Source organism: Pseudophryne corroboree, chromosome 3 (assembly GCF_028390025.1).
Source record: "Pseudophryne corroboree isolate aPseCor3 chromosome 3, aPseCor3.hap2, whole genome shotgun sequence".
NCBI classification, from domain to species: domain Eukaryota; kingdom Metazoa; phylum Chordata; class Amphibia; order Anura; family Myobatrachidae; genus Pseudophryne; species Pseudophryne corroboree.
Window position 1 is genome coordinate 501605895 of NC_086446.1, and position 20439 is coordinate 501626333.

Genomic DNA, 20439 nt, shown 5'->3' on the forward strand with positions numbered 1-20439 from the left:
ATAGACTTGGACTCAGACTCTGAATTTGATTCAGTTCATGATTCTACTCCTTTCCTGGGAGGTCCCATTCGTTCCTGTTACACTTTAACGCATGAAGAGGATCCAGAATTACCAAAAAACTCTACAGGTCTCGGTATGAAAAGTCCTCACTATAGAACAAGAATTAATTTAAGCCTCAGTGGAGTGCTAGCTTCAAAAGCACAATCCTCTCGTACTACTAATCTAGGAAAGAAACCTTCTACAGTTTATTCCTCAGTCCTTTCAGATGAAGGAAATTCCAGTTTTGTCAATGATGGATGGTCTACCTGTTCTGAAGATGAAGATCAGGAAGACTTCTAAAGAATCCAGCTTAAGTTTTGTTTCTGGACCCTCTGGTTTCCACTTTTTTAGAAGCTTTGTGTACAAGTTATTCATCAAGTTCCTCTAAGATTCAAGATGGGTGTCCGGAGTCCACCCTTGAAGAGGGGGATACTGTCACAATCCTGACTGTAGGTTTTATATTTGGTGACTTACCCCTGCCATCTGTCCTGGATCCTGTGTCTTTTCACTCACGGAGTTAAACAGCTTGTCAGCACTATGAGTTTTCCTGAGTTCTCTGCCTGAGAGGTAATAGTTAATTAGCTCCACCTGTGGTGATCTCCTGTGTGAGGCTGAATTCAGTAATCTGAACTTTAGGTCTAAAAGCAAGCATCCTGTGTTTTGCAGAAGTTCAGGCTTCAGTGTTCTCTCGGCCTGCTAGGCCTCATTCTACATCACAGCCTTGGCTAGAGTAGTCACATGACAGTGACTGTTCACCTGACCCAGAGTTGTTCAATCCTTTGCCAGCCTGAGACTCTCTGCATCACCTAATCCTGCTCACCAATCACCAAGGACCAGGAAGTATAAATCAGGAGGCTGAGTTAGAAACTGGGCCAGTTCCTCGTGTCACACACAGCTTTGTGTGAGTCTTCAAGCTGAGCTCTCTAAAGGTAATCTTTGTACCTAAGTTCCTGTAGAAACTCTGTTCCCTTGTTACCGTTTGGTTTACTTTTGTGTTGCCATTGATTTCACCATTTCCATGAGTCTCAATTTAAAGGCACAGTACTGAATTCCGTATTCTCCACTAAAAACCACAGCTGTCGTGTTTCAGTTTTACTGCTGTTGTAGTTGTGATCTCCAGAGCTCCCGTATCCCTGTGGCTTCTGTGTCTCTGCACCTCCGTGCCTCAGTACCTCCGTGCCTCAGTACCTCCGTGCTTCCAGCATCTCCGTGACTCAGTACCTCCATGCTTCCAGCATCTCCGTGACTCAGTACCTCCGTGTCTCAGTACCTCCGTGCTTCCAGCATCTCCATGACTCAGTACCTCCGTGCTTCTGGCATCTCCGTGACTCAGTACCTCCGTGCCTCAGTACCTCCGTGCTTCCAGCATCTCCGTGACTCAGCACCTCGTGCTTCCAGTACCTCTGTGCTTTCGGCATCCCGTGCCTCAGCACCTCCGTGCTTCCAGCATCTCCGTGACTCAGTACCTCAGTGCCTCAGTACCTCCGTGCTTTCAGCATCTCCGTGACTCAGTACCTCTGTGCTTCCAGCATCTCCGTGACTCAGTACCTCCGTGCTTCCAGCATCTCCGTGACTCAGCACCTCGTGCTTCCAGTACCTCTGTGCTTTCGGCATCCCGTGCCTCAGTACCTCCGTGCTTTCAGCACCCCGTGCCTCAGCACCTCCGTTCCCCCCAGCATCTTCGTGCCTCCAGCACCCCAGTGTGTCTACGCACCCCAGTGTCTCTACGCACCCCAGTGTCTCTACGCACCCCAGTGTCTCTACGCACCCCAGTGTCTCTACGCACCCCAGTGTCTCTTCGCACCCCAGTGTCTCTACGCACCCCAGTACCTCCAAGCACCTCAGTGCGTCCAAGCACTTCCGTGCCTCCAGTACCTCTGTGCTTTCAGCATCCCGTGCCTCCAGCACCTCCGTGTCTCTACGCACCCCAGTGTCTCTACGCACCCCAGTGTCTCTACGCACCCCAGTGTCTCTACGCACCCCAGTACCTCCAAGCACCTCAGTGCGTCCAAGCACTTCCGTGCCTCTGTGCTTTCAGCATCCCGTGCCTCAGCACCTCGTGCCTCCAGTACCTCTGTGTCTCTACGCACCCCAGTGTCTCTACGCACCCCAGTGTCTCTACGCACCCCAGTGTCTCTACGCACCTCAGTACGTCCAAGCACTTCCGTGCCTCCTAGTACCTCAGTGTCTCCAAGCGCCTCCGCGCCTCCTAGCACTTTAGTTTCTCCAAGCATCTCAGTGTCTCCAAGCAACAGTGCACTTTAGCACAGTTGTACCTGGTATCTTCACTGATTCATCAGCACCTTTCCAGTTCTGTCTTTCAGGAGACCTTCAGCGTCCACACGTGCCTCCTGTCTGCCGACCTAATCCTGCATGAGGAGAACCTAGATTCGGCCATCTTTGCTGCGGTTCCTCTTCCCAGTCACCGTAAGAAACCCCGAGTTCACAACACTCCCAAACCAGGTCAGTGGTAGTATTCATATAATCCTCCAGTCGCCCGCACAGACTTCACTAACACCGGGTTCACAAAACCACAGTCATGATACCAGAGAGCAGTTGCTGATTAGCGTAGCACGCTCTCGGGAAGTGTTACAACAGCACGGCTGGATTCTGAATATATTCCAAAGTCGCAGTTGATTCCTACGACTCGTCTGCCCTTCCTGGGCATGATTCTGGACACAGACCAGAAGAGGGTTTATCTCCCGATGGAGAAGGCTCAGGAGCTCATGACACTGGTCAGAGACCTATTAAAACCAAAACAGGTGTCGGTGCATCACTGCACGCGAGTCCTCGGAAAGGTGGTGGCATCATACGAGGCCATTCCCTTCGGCAGGTTCCATGCGAGGACCTTTCAATGGGATCTGTTGGACAAGTGGTCCGGATCACATCTACAGATGCATCGGCTGATCACCCTATCCCCCAGGGCCAGGGTGTCTCTTCTGTGGTGGCTGCAGATTGCTCACCTTCTCGAGGGCCGCAGGTTCGGCATTCAGGACTGGGTCCTGGTGACCACGGATGCAAGCCTCCGAGGGTGGGGGGCAGTCACACAGGGAAGAAATTTCCAAGGTCTGTGGTCAAGTCAGGAGACTTGCCTTCACAGCAACATCCTGGAACTAAGGGCCATATACAACGCCCTAAGTCAAGCGGAGACCCTGCTTCGCGACCAATCGGTGCTGATTCAGTCAGACAACATCACCGCAGTGGCTCATGTAAACCGCCAAGGCGGCACAAGGAGCAGGGTGGCGATGGCGGAAGCCACCAGAATTCTTCGCTGGGCGGAGAATCACGTAAGAGCACTGTCAGCAGTGTTCATTCCGGGAGTGGACAACTGGGAAGCAGACTTCCTCAGCAGGCACGACCTCCACCCGGGAGAGTGGGGACTTCATCAAGAAGTCTTCGCGCAGATTGCAAGGCGGTGGGAACTGCCACAGGTGGACATGATGGCATCCCGCCTCAACAAAAAGCTACAGAGGTATTGCGCCAGGTCAAGAGACCCTCAGGCGATAGCTGTAGACGCACTAGTGACACCGTGGGTGTTCCAGTCGGTTTATGTATTTCCTCCTATTCCTCTCATACCCAAGGTGCTGAGAATCATAAGAAAAAGAGGAGTGAGAACAATACTCATTGTACCGGATTGGCCAAGAAGAACTTGGTATCCAGAGCTGCAAGAAATGCTCACAGAGGACCCATGGCCTCTGCCTCTAAGACAGGACCTGTTGCAACAGGGGCCCTGTCTGTTCCAAGACTTAACGCGGCTGCGTTTGACGGCATGGCGGTTGAACGCCGGATCCTAGCGGAAAAAGGCATTCCGGATGAGGTTATTCCTACGCTGATAGAGGCTAGGAAGGACGTGACGGCTAAACTTTATCACCGTATATGGCGAAAATATGTTGCTTGGTGTGAGGCCCGGAATGCTCCTACGGAGGAATTCCAACTGGGCCGTTTCCTTCACTTCCTACAGTCGGGAGTGACTTTGGGCCTAAAATTGGGTTACATTAAGGTCCAGATTTCGGCCCTATCCATTTTCTTTCAAAAAGAACTGGCTTCTCTTCCGGAAGTCCAGACGTTTGTAAAGGGAGTGCTGCATATTCAGCCTCCTTTTGTGCCTCCAGTGGCACCTTGGGATCTTAACGTGGTGTTGAGTTTCCTGAAGTCACACTAGTTTGAGCCACTCAAAACCGTGGAGTTAAAATTTCTCACGTGGAAGGTGGTCATGCTATTAGCCTTGGCTTCAGCTAGGCGTGTGTCAGAATTAGCGGCTTTGTCACATTAAAGCCCCTATCTGGTTTTCCATATGGACAGGGCAGAATTGCGGACACGTCCACAATTTCTGCCAAAAGTTGTGTCATCCTTTCATATGAACCAACCTATTGTGGTGCCTGTGGCTACTCGTGACTTGGAGGATTCCGAGTTACTAGATGTTGTCAGGGCTTTGAAGGTTTATGTAGCCAGATCGGCTAGAGTCAGGAAAACTGACCCGCTGTTTATCCTGTATGCATCCAACAAGCTTGGTGCTCCTGCTTCAAAGCAAACTATTGTTCGCTGGATCTGTAACACGATTCAGCAGGCTCATTCTGCGGCTGGATTGCCGTTTCCAAAATCAGTAAAAGCCCACTCCACAAGGAAGGTGGGCTCTTCTTGGGCGGCTGCCCGAGGGGTCTCGGCATTACAGCTTTGCCGAGCGGCTACTTGGTCAGGTTCAAACACTTTTGCAAAGTTTACAAGTTTGATACCCTGGCTGAGGAGGACCTTGTGTTTGCTCATTCGGTGCTGCAGAGTCATCCGCACTCTCCCGCCCGTTTGGGAGCTTTGGTATAATCCCCATGGTCCTTACGGAGTACCCAACATCCACTAGGACGTTAGAGAAAATAAGATTTTACTTACCGGTAAATCTATTTCTCGTAGTCCGTAGTGGATGCTGGGCACCCGTCCCAAGTGCGGACTTCTTCTGCAATACTTGTATATAGTTATTGCTTACATAAGGGTTATGTTTGGTTGCATCAGGGTTGATCTGATGCTCCGTTGTTGTTCATACTGTTAACTGGGTACGTTTATCACAAGTTATACGGTGTGATTGGTGTGACTGGTATGAGTCTTGCCCTGGATTCCAAAATCCTTTCCGTGTACTGTCAGCTCTCCCGGGCACAGTTTCTCTAACTTTAGTAGAACGAAACTGGATAACACTTATTTACAATGCATTGCAATAAGAATCTAAACATACAGGTGTGTTAATGGGAAATACGCAGACAGACCTACAATCCCAATGTTGCAATTATACTTCTTGATGTGGAATGTACTGTGCTGTATGTAAAGAATGTTCTATGATATTGTAACAGTGCTATTTTCTTGCCAATTCATTGATTGATTTGATTTCAATGTCACGTGCTACAGTATGTAATGTACTTTTACTAAAAGATGGCAAAGGACAGTCAGCATCTTTCTAGTTCTCTAGGTCAGGGGTTAAAAACCACTTCAAGTAGGATATGAAAACACTTTATAATAGTCACATGTATTACACAAATGTAAATATTTGAGAATGTGTATACGTTTGTAAGTGATGATAAATAGAAGAAGGCAGGCTTCCTTTTTCTTCCTTTCTATACTTTGATTTTGGTTCAGGATTAGTAAATTAACTAAAATCACTAGAAAACACTTTAATTGCAACATAAAGTTATTTCCTGAAGTCATTAAATCATACTGCACAGCGAGATTAATAAATAATGTCATAGAAGGCAGGCCATAGCTATAAACGCAGCCCCGATTAGGGTACTTGCTGTAGTCAGCGTGTGATGATGAGTTCTATAGGGAAAGCAGTGATGGGCTGACTGTGGACACAACTTTGTATCACGCCCCTTTCTCGCCACACCCCCTGTGGGCGGGGCCTGCGTGCTCTGCTGAGCGCTCTTGCTGGAGAGAGTCAGTGCAGAGGGAGCTGCTGCTGGAGGAGTTTCTGTGTCTGCTGTGTGAGGTCTGCCCGTCCCTAGTGATGGGGAGAGCAATCTTGGGAGTTCCTGGATAACTGTTTTATTCTGATGTGAGCAATGTCCTCATCTCCTGACGCTGCCCTTTCGCTTCCCACCTGGATTACTGCCTAGCCTTCATATAAGACTTATTTTTCCATTGCTTTGCTGTGGCTGCAAACATGTTAAGGAGAGTCCTACTGAGCGTGTTCATGGTGATAGTGATGGGCAGAGGGACCTCTCTGCAGTACTCCAGCGACATGTGCAATTGGAAAGGAAGGTAAGGAAGCTCACCCTTATGCTGCAGGATCTCTGTGGCAAGCACTGGCCGTCTTCTCATCCTTCTAAAGAGGTTCTATGTATATGGAACCCTGGCAAGGGAAATGAGACTTTGGCACAGTACTGTCTCTTGTATAAGATCCAAGTGGTTAGACTCCAGTACCTGTAATTACACTCCTAATAAGCGCTGGTCCCAAGAGTGCGATGTAATGTTGGTCAGAGCCGCAGCTTGGCTTTACATTCAGCGGAGTGTGTAATGATTATGTATCGCTGACCTGAGTGAGATGGCAATGCGTGATTACAGCGCTCCTATGTACTATGGATCCCGTGTGTGCCCGGGAGCGGGGCGGGAGGGGGAGTCAAGTTCAGAGTGACAGATCTTGTATCACAGACTTGTTACATACTTTGTAGTACTGGGATTTCTCGGTTTGCAAAAAAAAAAAAAGTATATAGGCAAGACTCAGGCAGCCTGTAGATGCTAATCTCTTGTAGAACTACAAGTCCCAGACACCCGCTATGGGGCTGCAGGTTGCCCGCACTATTGGAATGATTGCCCTCAGGCTGTGAGAGTATGTCTGCGGCAGCCTCACCCACCCGGCTGCAGTCCGGGCTCCAGAGGTTACATGTCAGCAGGGGACTGACTATTCCGCAAGACACAATAAAGTCATTCACGCAGCTTCCCCTCCCTCCGCGCCGTGTAACCTGCAGCTGATGGCAGGCAAAGGTTGTCTGTGGGGTTTTCAGCAAAAGGTTCGCCTGATCTTAGCCCAGGGACTGGAGACAGCTGATGGTCAGATGTTCAGCGGCCACAATGGAGCCGCCTCTGTGCCGGGAATACACCTACAGTACTCTCTGTGTAGTGTGAGAGAGAGAGCTCTGACTGTCTCAAGTTCCATCGCTCCTTCTCATAGACATTGGTTTACAAGTGACACGCTGCTGTCCGCTGTGAGGCCAGTGTAGTAGGCAGAGAATAGGCACTGTGATATGGGGGCTAGTGTATGTGCGAGATGACTGTGCCCCTGTCTTGCGCCCGGATGGCTGCACCCTCGGAGCTGTTCTCTCTGTTACTCTGTACAGACGGGTGTGGTATTGAAAGTCGACAGTAACTAGGTCGACAATGTCTAGGTCGACAGGGTGTCTAGGTCGACAGGTCAAAAGGTCGACATGAGTTTTTAATGTTATTTTGGTGTCGTTTTCTTCGTAGAGTGACCGGGAACCCCAATTAGTGCACCGCGTACCCTCGCATGGCTCGCTTCGCTCGCCATGCTTCGGGCATGGTGCCTTCGCTTCCCTCGGCACAGATTACCGTTCCAATCGTAGTCCACATGGATCGTTAAGTATGAAAAGGTTCAAAAAAAGAAATAAATTGTGAAAAATTCATGTCGACCTTTTGACCTGTCGACCTAGAACATGTCGACCTAAAGACCCTGTCGACCTAGACACCCTGTCGACCTAGTTACTGTCGACCAATAGTGGTCGACCTAGTTACTGTCGACTTTCAGTCCGGATCCCGTACAGACAATGCCTGCAGTCTGCCTATGTGCTATTGAAGGGAAAACCTCTTATTAAACCTGAGATGAAGAAAACATGCGATAAAGTTAACGTTATACCTGCACACAAACATTTTAAGGAATGGAACCACCATTCTCTCTCTTACCTAACTAGCTAGTGTCACCCTCCCCCCCACTAACAGTCGAGGTTTTAAGGATATCCATGCATGCGTACAGGTGACTTCATTAGTACATCAGTCATTTTGGTTTAATCATCTGTGCTTAAGCATGGATATCTTTAAAACCTGGACTATTAGTGGGTAGGGGATGAGGAGCGTGTTTGGGAATGCAGTACCTCATTAATTTTTGTTCAACTCACATAATGCCTTATTGTGTATGTGGGTGACATCCAGTGTTCTGAAACCATTTTTTTATAACTTTTTATCATAATATAATAATTACAGTTTTCTTTGTACCTAAACAGTTGTATTCTCGGTGAATTGAAAACGAAGTTTGTATGTGGGCAAGATCTTTCGTGACCTACCTAGCTAGGTAGAAGCGCTTCAGGCTTCTGAGCTACTCATTTACTCATCAGTGGTAAATTGCAACATACCTTCAGTGGTTTTGCCATTGCAGTTGAGACCTGTTTTCAGATATTCACTTTATAATTAAAAACATATAGACCTAGATCTTGGTAAATCTTGTGTGTGTGAGTGATTGAAGCCTGCACTTACACCGCTTTGAAGGCACAGTATGGGGGTGGGGGTGGTAAACAAATCACATGGATCAGTACACAAAACATTACACAGCATGCTACTGTTACTCTAAAAAGATAAACATTTCTTCATTATGTACAGAGCTGGTTCTATAACAATGGTCTGGTTCTGAACCTCTCACTGAGAAAAGATTACTCCAGCTGACTGATATTATCTAACTACAACAAAGCTGTTTTAATCACATGATTGCAAGCTTTAGTGGGCAGGGCCCGGTCACCTTGTACTGTTATGGTTGGGCCCATATGTGTCCCAAACTATGCTGTATAAAGAACAATTTGGAATGTTTTTGTTTGGTAATTACTATAATAAAGTTGTCCGGCTTCTAGCAGACGATATTGTTTCTTAAAATTATGAAGAGGACAGTCAGTAACCATTATTACAAGAATAAAAAATATTTGCAATATGTTTTGTTTGCAGGCTGTTCGATATTTGTTTCTGAAAACCCAAGTCAGTCATGATTTTCTAGTAGAATATTAGTGATCTTTTAAGGGAAACCATTTTTAATGCCTTCTTTTTCCCTTCTCTTTACTTAGTGGGTTGTCTCATGAGGCTCACAAGAAGGACGTTGAACAGGTTTATCTCCGATGTTCAGAAGGTTCAGTGGAATGGCTATACCCCACAGGAGCTTTAATAGTCAACCTGCGGCCCAACACCTTGACCTCTGCCAACAAGCACTTGACTGTTTGTGTAAAGCCTTTCAAAGACTCCAAAGGAGCCAATATTTATTTAGAAAAAACTGGAGAACTTAAGCTTTTATTGCGGGATGGGGATGAAATCCCTCACAAGGTCTACTGCTTTAGCCTGGACCAAGGAGGCTTGTTTATTGAGGCTACACCACAACTGGACATTAGCCGTAAAATCACTGGTTTCCAGTATGAGCTTATAAGCCAGAGGACGCTCTCGGATTTACACACCGTTTCTGGTAAGGAAAGATTGAAGACACACACACACACACACTATTGCTTGTAGGGATTTTATTCCTTTGCACCCTCAATGCCTCCCAAAAGAGAAGTCTAGAGGCAGTGATATTTTTCTGTCTATTGCAATATGCTGTGTGTATGGTAGGTGGCGCTGTGGAAGCTGGAAAATATTTGTTTAATGCTGCAAGTGGTTTTTCTGGAAAAAATTTTTTTTTTTTTTCTTTGCGACTTAAAAGAAACAAGCATATTACTAATTCAGCTTTTTCTGTCCCTGGAATATCAGCAATTTTAAATATTTATCAATTTCATTTACTTACAAATAGAACTGGGTTCCATGCTTTGAACAATTTAGGTGACAGGAAAGTAGACAAGTGACATGTCTGTGGAATACCTGGCATATGTTGTTTTGGGTGTTTATCTGCATACTTCCTTTTTCTTTTGCCTTTTTTTTTTTTTTTTTTTTTTACAATGTTTTTGCAAACTAGTTTACTTCCTGATTAGTAGACAATCTGATTACAGCGTTAAATGGTGATTCCTCCAAAGTCATAAGCTATGGGATAAATGTTACGTGGTGATTGGTTGCTGTGAATGACTAGTTGTAATAACTCTGCTCATCCCCATTTAATTATGTGTGATGGTGTTTACAACATTGCATACACCCAGTTTTGAAATACTTTAATAGCCGTAATTCTGGCTTATGAAGTACAGCAAGTTGGTAATACACTGATTATAGCTGCTGAGTTTGGCGGAGCCTCCCCAGAGTGTCTGACTCAGTTGAGTACTAGTAATTTATAGAATCTAAACAAAGTAAATAGAACAGAGTGTCTGGTTGTGTGACACACCTGTGGACCAAATCAGGAGAATCATTACAATTTTTTTTGGCAGAATAAGAACTTGGATATGTCTTCTGAAGTAATCATCTTCTGGTTATACTTACAACGTGGGTTAAGTGGCCACCTGTTTTCTTACAGAAGCTTTATATTCTATTTAGATACAATATGTAACTTTTAAAGTAGACCTTTTACTTACAAAAAGCATTGGCAACCATTTTGTGGGCTGGACCAATATTCATGAGAATGCAATGTAGCCTATCCATTTACTTGGAACAAACATTGAGAAATATTAGGTAGCGCCACTAATTAGGCCCACAGGAATACACCATCTCTGAGCCAGCAGCTATCTTTGGGGTCGATTCTATTCGGCAACTTAAGAATAGCGCCGGGAATTAGCTCCCGACGCTATTCAATTCAGGTCCAGTTAAGTCGGCGATGTCCCGTTCTCGCCGACTTAACAGGTAGTTTTGTCGGGAGAACGGGCATTCTCCGACTTAACTACCCGCGGCGATGCTGATTCCCGACAGAATCAGCCTCGCGCCGGCCGCGAGGCAGCACTTTTGTCGGGTTTCTTCTCTCATCCCCCGGGGATGAGAGAAGAATTCCCGACAATTGCGGGTCACTAGCAGCTGAATTGAATAGCGTCGGGAGCTAATTCCCGGCGCTATTCTTAAGTTGCCGAATAGAATCGACCCCTTTGTGTTCTCAGTCTGTATTACCCTTAATCCGAACATACTGTACTTCTACTTAAGTCTCATATATGTGATAAAATGCCCCTATCTTCTTTCCCCCCCCCCCCCCCCCCCACACACACCCCCCCCCACACACCCGTGACCAGATTTGACAGCAATGGGGAAAAAAAATTGTTTATTTTTAAATTTCTGATCAAATTAGCTCAGACATGGACACATTTTATTCCACAGATGACCTTTTTGGTAAAGGACATTTGACGTCCTTGGCTGCCTCCAATGCATTTCCCTAATGGAAACTTATTGGTAACACATTACAAGTAACTGATTAATCTCCTGTGTCAAAATTGTAGTTTCTTACTTGAGGAAGTGGCTCAACTGGAGAGTCCTTAAATGTCAGCATGAGTTTACCATCTCCCTCGCATGTGCTTCTTTGCAGGGGCGAATTTACTTGTTGGGCAGCCCCTAGGTACAACATTGCTGGTCGCCCCCATCAAGTCACTGCCCCCTTTGCCCCCCCTTATGTCTGGGCACGTCCCAATACCTCTAGACTGCCAAAGCAGACCTAACTGCACCCCCACCACCTCCTGCAACTTAATTTACTATCCTTTGAAATCCTCCCCACCAGTTGCAAAATATAAGTCGCGATGATTAAGAAAAAAAAAAAGACACATCACCCTTATCTGGCTGCGCCATCCCTAGGCACGTGTCTAGTGGCACATTCACTACTGCCTCTGAGTATCTAAGGGTGCTGCATTTTGTCTATTAAATTTAATCTTCACGTCCTGCAGGGGTCATTAATCTTGAGGGCAACCATTACCTAGTCACACTGAAGGCAATCATTTTGTGCACCGTTCAGCCCATAAAATGGCTGCCTGAACTATGTATAAGTGGCAGGTATACATGGAATCAGTCCCTTTGTGTGAGATCTCCTGGTAAATTTTCAATGCCCCATGTCATATTTTGTAACCTTTCTGCATCTATTTTGATGTAGACTATGGCATTTTAAACTTGTTTAATTTTTTATTTATTTTCCTGTCAAGCTTCCATATAAACTGCAACATTCCTAAAATCTAATAAAACTAGAATATCAGTTGCTTAATAATTTTTTTTTTTTGTGTTTTATTATTATTCCTGCTATGATCCATAATATTACCAGGAAACTGACTTGGTGACAATAAGTCCTTCTTGGAGCCATTGGCGGAGTTAGAATTTACACCGTGACACTGTAGGAAAAGCCTGCTTCTTTTGAGGTCTTGTTGGGGCATCCAGTTAAATGCAACTAGCCTGTGCTGTCTGAACACAGTAAACCAATATTACCTAATGTGGACTGCTGAGTCTGCAGTAGGATGGTAAAAAGAAAAAAAATGTAAATATAGTCCATATATAGTACACTTTTTTTTTTTTTTTTTTTTCTCCCATTTATGTGTTAGTTGCTATAATGGTCTACAACAGGGGTTCCCAAACTCAGTCCTCAAGGAACAGTAAGGGTACAGGTTTTACGTATATCCATGCATGGCCTTAGGTGACTTAATTAGTACTTCCAGTCAGTATGACTTAACCACCTGTGCTGGACCATGGATATATTCAACACCTTGACCATTAGTGCTCCTTGTGGACTGAGTTTGGTAAAGGTATGGATCATTAGGTTGACGGGATCATTAGGTTGACAAGTAAGAGGTAGACAATGAAAAAGGTCAACACATGAAAAGGTTGACATGGAAAATAGTTGATACACCATTTTGTTTGGGGTTTTTTGTGGTGTTTTCACCGTCAAAGTACGGGGAACCCAAATTAGTGCACTGAGGCCCATTGCATGGCTCGCTTCGCTCACCATGACTATTCTCAGTCGTAGTCCACTTGGATGGTAAAGTATGAAAAAATTTAAAAAAACAAACTTGAAAAGCTGTGTCAACCATTGTCATATTGACCATTTGAACCTGTCGGCCTATAGACCAGATACCATTTGGGAACGACTGGATTATAGTATATCCTATATAGCTATAGGTAGTGACTTATCAAACTGCTGTAAATACTAAATGGAAACTGCAACCCCTACAGGAATTGAATATATACTACACTACCTAAGTCAACACAGCCTATGTATACTGCATCTACAGGACAAAAGATGGGAACACCTCTTTTTTTTTTTTTTTTTTTTTTTTTTTTTTTTTAAGAATTGAGAAGACTTTTTTTAATGATATAGAGCAGAAATCTTAAATACTGTAAATTCTAGCTTTTAGCTCAACACCAGCTGCGTACTAAAAGGACCCACATGCCCCAGTCATTTCAACAGGACATTTTTTGAATTTCATATTTTATTTTAGTTAACCAATACCCTTTGCCATAAAGTACATGTATCCAGCTCACAGTTCTAAACACCCAAAGTTTTAGACTTATTACCAGAATGCAAAAAAAAAACCTTTTTTGTGATGGAATCTAATGGTTGCAGTAGTGCTGCTGGCTAGACAGGTTCCAGGAATGAGCTCTTGTGATGCTCTGAAGAACTAGAATGCACTGGAGCTGTTGATAAACATCTACGGTGTGTTTCCTCTGTTTGTGACAAGTCATTAATTCCTGAAGCCTGACCATGGCCTAAACATAAAGGATTTAGGAGCAGAGTTGTTGGCTGTGATTTTTATATTTTTATTTTTTGGGCAGAAGGAAGTTGGTTTTTATATATATTTTTTTTGTGTGTGTTTTTAACAGCTACCCAAGGGAGTAGCACAATACTACATAGTACTGAGTAGCCTGTTCAGAGAGAGCACTGCTTGCAATTAGATTGGTAAATTAAGGTGCATTGACTTTTGTGAATTGGTTCTAATCCCTAATTGTATAGTTGTAGTGGCAATTTAGTGTACTATTGTGTGCATTGTCATAGCAAAAAAACAAAAAAAACAGAGGCTTTTCGTTATCTTGTAAATGTGAGTATAGTTTGTGGTTGCAAGATCAAAAACAAGAAAGAACAGCCACAGAAACATCCTCTATTTCCCCATACCTCCCTGTTCCAAGAACATAAAAGTAAAAGTATCTAATATTAAATACACACTTGTTATATAGCAAAATGCAAGTTTCTGTGTTCTGCAAATCTTCATGTATAGCTTTCTACTTTCAAGCCTTACAATAGATTTCCTTATAACTCTTGGAAGTCTGGAGAACATAGAAGTTATTTTTCCCAGTGAAACATAAGTTTATAGATCTTCAGTTTTGGCAAGTGCCTGCATTCTATTTATTAATGTTACAAGCAAAAATATTTAGTGTTTTCTCATTTTGAAATAGTTTACACATCTGGGCCATTGCAGTTTGCACAGGCTGTAAGTGGGAGATTCCTATACAGAAAGACCTCTATAAGAGAAAAGGTTTCTTTGGTACACTGGTCATGAATTGCCCTCTCCCTATTTTTCCTCTTTAGGATTTCAAAAGCCGTAAGCTGTCAGGTGATTGGAAGGGCAGCTGGGTTTAAGCCTTAAAACCCCTTTGGTGTTCAAGGAGTCTGTCAAGATTTTCCAATTTCTTCTTCTTTTTCCCTAATCCTCCTCCTGCACTGTGTAATTTGACTTGTCTGGTCCTGGGGGCTGTGGTTTCTCTTCAGGGAGGTTAAACTGAACACATTATCTCCTGTCATATCAAGTAAAATCAGTGCAGCGTATAGCTAAAAAGAATTGGACCCAGTCAACCCCCTCTTTGTTCTCCCACTCCATTTTGAGCACTTTATCTCAGCAGGACTGGTGTTGCTAAACGGAACATGTTTAGGCTACCTTGTATTCAAAAGCAAAGTGCATTTATAAATGTTTCCACAACTGTAAAACCACCTAACGAGTATTTCACTTCGAAACACAAGGGAGTACACTATTCTGGAAACTGACCAGCTATAGGGGCCTTAGCATCATCTGATTTTTATTTTAGGAGAAAAGTTTAAATTGAGTGTTTTGGTGGTTTGTTTGTTTTTTTTGTTTTGTTTCTTTCAATATTTTGTTTTTTGAAACTCCAATTAAGGCCAATAGTTGTCTATATTTGCTCCTTAGTGGTTTGTGACATTTCATGGACTGAACATATATTGCTTTTATAGGATATGTGACACTCTTATTTTAAAGTGATTTAAAATTGGCTTATGATTCATATATACAGTAGTCTAAGGTAGGTTTAGACAAATTGACTATTTAAAATAAGTCTTTTTTACTGTTCCCTCATTCTATCATCTTACTCCACAGCACAACCCTCTTATTTACTAATAGAATTGTTTTATTTATCAAAATGATCATACCGTATTTGTTTTTGCTGGCAGGTGTCGTAGGTTCAGGTGTATGTGGCCATTAAACAAGTGCAGAACTAGGAGTAGATGTACTAAGCCTTGGAGACAGCTCCTAACTGACATTTTTCGAACACTGCTTGTAACATGACAGGAGCTGATTGGCTGGTACTTTATCTCCATCACTTTATCACTCTTCTAGGTTTAGTACACCTCCATTCGGCTCTCCGTTATACTGTTCGTTTTTATTTTAGATTCTCAATCAGTGGTGAATTTGGGGTTTGGACATATTTGTGAATAGCTTTCAAGTTGTCCAGTTTAAATCGCTTTGGTACACGGAAGGACCATTTCTCACATCATGTTGGACGACAAGTGTGGTCTGTTGTTGGTACCACCACATTCTAGTTAACATCAGGATCAGAGGGCAAATGGCTCATAGCAGCTGGAAATTGAAGAGAATGATGTAATTCCATCTCCTGGGCTGAGCAGCGTGCATGGAGCATTCTGCAAAGACACTGCTTCAGGTTACCTAAGGATACTGTCAGAATCTTTTTAAAGAAATTCCCCATAGGTTTCAGCAGCTGACCTGCACAATGCCGGTGTTATCCTGAAACTAGTTGAATTACAGTCCCCTGAGATGCAATAAAACGCTGCTCTTTTGAATCTAATGAATAGAAGCTTGTTGGGATAACCCTAAGAAGAGATTTTGGTCTCTTCCAGATAAAATTTGCATGCTGGTATTCCAGCGTTCAACTTTCTGTGTCCAACTGTCTTGAGGGTCTTTCTATCTGGGCCTGAAAGATGCTTACAGCTGTGCATGCTACCAATCTTTTATAGGCAGAGAGACTTGTCTGAACTTGAAAAGAACCGTTTTTAGCAGTCCGTGTAGCCAAACCTATGAAAGCATGTATCTTGTTTCTGTGTGTTCTACATGCACTGATAAGCATCTCTGTATCGGGCAATCATTGTAGACTGCAACAAGGATGCATTGAGGGTAGTTGAACCTGTTGATGGCCCTTCATCAAATGCAGCTTGTATTTGACACTTGTCCAGATTCCGTTCTATGACTGTTTACTGTTATTATTCTGGCTTGCTCCATATATTTTCATACCTCCCAATGTTTTCTTGTCCCAAATTGGGGCAGTCTGCATGCATGGTGGCAAGCACACATAAGCAGGACATGGTCACACAATACAAAGTGTGGCTATGTCCCTGTGAAGCATCCGTTCCCCTACCAATTGTGCGTCCAGCTATTCGGAAGCAAAAACCTGTCTAACTAGCTTCAAGTGGTCTAAAAAATGTTTAATTGCATCTAATGTGAATATGTTGTTCCTCCGAAGACCACACCATTGATGAAGCATATTACCTAGGCATCTTTCTGGCCTCCAGTGATGTTACGGGTTTAATGATTGGGTGCATTTCTAAGCTCACAAAATAGTTCCCTCTACTGTGTAAATGTGGCAGGTGTAATTTAAATGGCATCATCTAATGCTGTTTAATTGCTGTGCAATTGAATGAATAATGGGATTTTTGTGGACTGTCCACTTAGACTAGGTTTGACAATACTATGATTTGTTGCAATCCTTGATACAACTTGTGCTGAGAGTCCTCAGGGCTCAGTGACTTGTGGTTTCATTAAGCAATGAAGTTTGTTTGCAAGTCGTGACCTGCAATTTTGGGGACCTGCTTGTGTACAAAGTGTATTATTGAAGGGCATTTTTTTTTTTTTTTAGCTGTTCCACACAGCTGCCTTGCCTCCCTCTGCGCTCTCCACAAGGCTGTCACATACACACACCTTTTGACAGCCCTGCTGCAGTGTTGTATTTGTCATTTGTGCATAGGGTTTGCCTAGCAAGATGTTTGCCGCCTGGATCCTGTGTAATCCAGTCAGGCAGCGTATTATACTGCACTTCCATCATCAGGTGATTGAAATACTTTGCATGATTTCAGCAAATAATCCTTGTGTACTTGCAAAGTGTTATTAAACTCCAGAGCGCTTAAGCTGAACGCCAGTTGTGAAATTCAGTGCTCCGTGCAACTGCATCTGTGTAATTCTCAACATCAGATGTATGCTAATGAGATTGGGACACCTAGGCTCAAATGTCCAATAATTGGGGTGAGGTTTTAGCTGCTTGTGTAATTAACTCAGGTCATATTTAGCTGCTGCACTAGTTTGTTACCGCTGTTATTCTCCTGCTCAAACTTTCTTTTCCATTTATTTAGCTTACCAAGCCGGCCGAGAATTAAGGGGCCAATACATCATCAATCACATCAAAAAATGATTTGCAGATTCTTTATTTAAAGTGATAATTGGAAGACTAGGTGCTGATGCCTGTAGAGCATAAATGGCTGCAATGCATGTTTGTGTAATGCATGTAATCGTGCAATAGGCACAGCTTCATCAGGTTATATGTTAGATATACTCATCATATTAATCCCCCAACTCCCCAAAATTAAATGTTACCATGTTTAATATAGGACAGTCCACAAGAAGCAAATCTTACTATAGCTGCAAAACACAATCAAAGGGCTTATTTTATTTTTGTGTCCGTTAATTATTTATTATTATTTATTTCAGATCCCTGTCGGCCGTGCAGTGACACTGAAGTCCTCCTAGCTGTGTGCATTAGTGATTTTGGTGAGTAGCAATAGTCTATAATTCTACACTTTCTATTTTCCTACCATGTTGTCTGTTATTCATATGAGAAAATGTTCCAGTATTTGCTGTGACTTTCTTAGAAGCCTGACGTATCCTGGAACACTTCTGTCATGCATCTTCAAAGACTCGACACAAGGCCTTATTCAGGTTTGTTAGCAAACCAAAAAAGCACACTAATGGGCAAAACTATGTGGCATTGCAGGGGAGGGGTGGGGGGTTGCAGATATATCATGTGCAGGGAGAGTTAGATTTGGGTGGGGTGTGTTCAAACTGAGATCTAAATTGCAGTGTAAAAATAAAGCAGACAGTATTTACCCTGCACATAAACAATATAACCCACCCAAATCTAATGGGCCCTACACACTGGTCGACATGAATGCACGATATGAACGAGATAACGTTCATATCGTGCAGTGTGGAGGCTCCAGCGATGAACGATGCGCGGCCCCGCGCTCGTTCATCGCTGGTCCCCGTCGGCTGTACATGCAGGCCAATATGGACGATCTCGTCCATATTTGCCTGCAGTTCTAATGAGCCGTGTGACGGGGGAGTGAAGAAACTTCACTCCCCCCGTCACTGCCTTCCCACCGCCAGGTTGGCCGTATCCGCCGTCGGGCAGCTCGGCGGCGGATCGGCCAGTGTGTAGGGCCTATAACTCTCTCTGCACTTGTTACATCTGCCCCACCTGCAGTGCACATGGTTTTACCCATTAGTGTGCTTTTTTTGGTTTGCTAACTAACCTGAATAAAACAGAGTTCCATATGATGCAGACACTAGCACCAAGAAAATGTGTAGAAAAGATTGCATCTTCTAAATAAGTTCTTGAATTAATTCTAAATATGTTAACATTTTTCTGCAGAACAAAAGCCAAGCCAACAAAAACTTTTCTTGTATACATATAGTACCTGCAATCACTGCAACATTCCTCCTGGGCCACTATATTTGCACTGTAAAGAACCTAGTGGGCCTCTTCTGAACATTCACAACCAGCACATATGCTTACTGTAGTTTTGCTACTTGGAACATTTTACATTTTAATCACCCAGATTTAGCGTGCAAACATAGGATTCCTATTGATATTCAGAAATATTTCATCAGAAAATTATGCTTTTAATATCATTGTTTTAGTATGTAGGTCTCTTGAATTGCACAACAAGGCAGGCATTCAGTGGACTGTACCTATATTCATGAGAATTCGGCCTATGAAATGACTTGGTTCCGGGATCGCAATATTAGTTGTAAAAAGCTGTGTTTAAATGACTGATGAATTTTCAGACTATTTAATATATTGTTAGAATGAAGTGTGACAGGTGTTTGTTTTTTTTCCCTTCTCTCTAGTTGTCAAAGGTTCCATCACAGAAGTAAAAAATGACATTGAGGAACAGGAATCCATTATAAATATTTCAGTCGCTAGACTTTACAGACAGAAAAGCAAGGTATTTCTACCCAGCAAAGGTGGCCAGGGCTGGGAGGGACATGTTGGGACGCCTTTAGAATGTGGCGTGAAAGCCGGATTGGGGGACTTCTTGTTCACTGGACGCATGCACTTTGGGGAGCCCCGATTGGGTTGTGCACCCCGATACAGAGACTTCCAAAGGATATATCTAGAAGCAAAAAATAAAGGATTAAACCCTTGTGAAATGAATACGGACTGAATGATATCGCTGCCTTGTTTGGATTACTCATAACTTTCAGATGTTGGGACTGTTCACTTTAAGTACAGCAGATACTCTGAAGGGATTACTAGTGATTATCAAGACTGTAGAAAGGAATGAGAGCTGCCCCCCCAGCCAGCAAATGCTGTTACACTAATGTGTTGGAGGTACGAGCCACAAACGCTACTGCACAAGACTCTCATTTTTAAGTCTTATTTTGCAAACCTTAAGTTATTATTTTTTTTATTTTTAAGTAAAGACTTTTGCAAGTCTTAAGGAGAACAAACTGCCTTTTTATTACTAATGTCTGAAGACTTTTTGAAATGTGTAGCAATTCAATGTGGCATATTCTGTAGAAAATGGTGCGGATGTGGACAATGTGTTTTTAACATGCTTTGTAAAAAGCTTGGTGTAAATTTTTTTTCAAGAATGTTTCTTATGAAAGAAATGACTGAGGATAATGTTTTTGTTTTTTTTTTGTTTTTTTTAAGTATATTTTTTAATGTACAATTGCAGTCTGCCATTTTACTCAGACTTGTAAGTTGTGAAATAAATTACCCTTAAATTTGTATGTGTGAACTTTCTGCCCATTTATTTTAATTGAATAAGTAAAGTTTTGTTTCTTTGTTAATTATGACTTATTACAACTATTTAGTGGCAAACCGAGTAAGAGTGGGAGAAATTAAGTGTGACTTGGCGATGCATCAATATATGTGAATTTGGGCACATTTATAGGTGTCCATTGATGAAGCACTGTGAATTAACATGCCAGTGTTGGATGTAGTGCATGCTCAAATGTGTGCCATTACAAGATTGGAGCAATTATTTGTAGGGCTGTGAGGACGGTGGTGCTGCCTTTGCTATCGCACAGGATGGAGTGCCCTGGGGGC

At 43.3% G+C, this 20439-nt stretch overlaps 1 protein-coding gene across 3 annotated transcripts in view; it reads left to right on the forward strand.

Moving 5' to 3' along the window:
• Positions 1 to 20118, forward strand: part of METRNL (meteorin like, glial cell differentiation regulator) — a 72944-nt gene extending 52826 nt beyond the window's left edge. For 2 of the 3 annotated variants that reach the window (XM_063961013.1, XM_063961012.1), the window contains exons 2-4: positions 9078 to 9466; positions 17814 to 17873; positions 19233 to 20118. In XM_063961013.1, the coding sequence (XP_063817083.1) occupies positions 9078 to 9466; positions 17814 to 17873; positions 19233 to 19549 (766 nt within the window). In that variant the 3' untranslated portion in view covers positions 19550 to 20118. Of the gene's footprint in view, positions 1 to 5930; positions 6280 to 9077; positions 9467 to 17813; positions 17874 to 19232 lie in introns of those variants that run through there. The other variant, XM_063961014.1, reaches the window with a different exon arrangement.
• Positions 20119 to 20439: the final 321 nt, after the last annotated feature.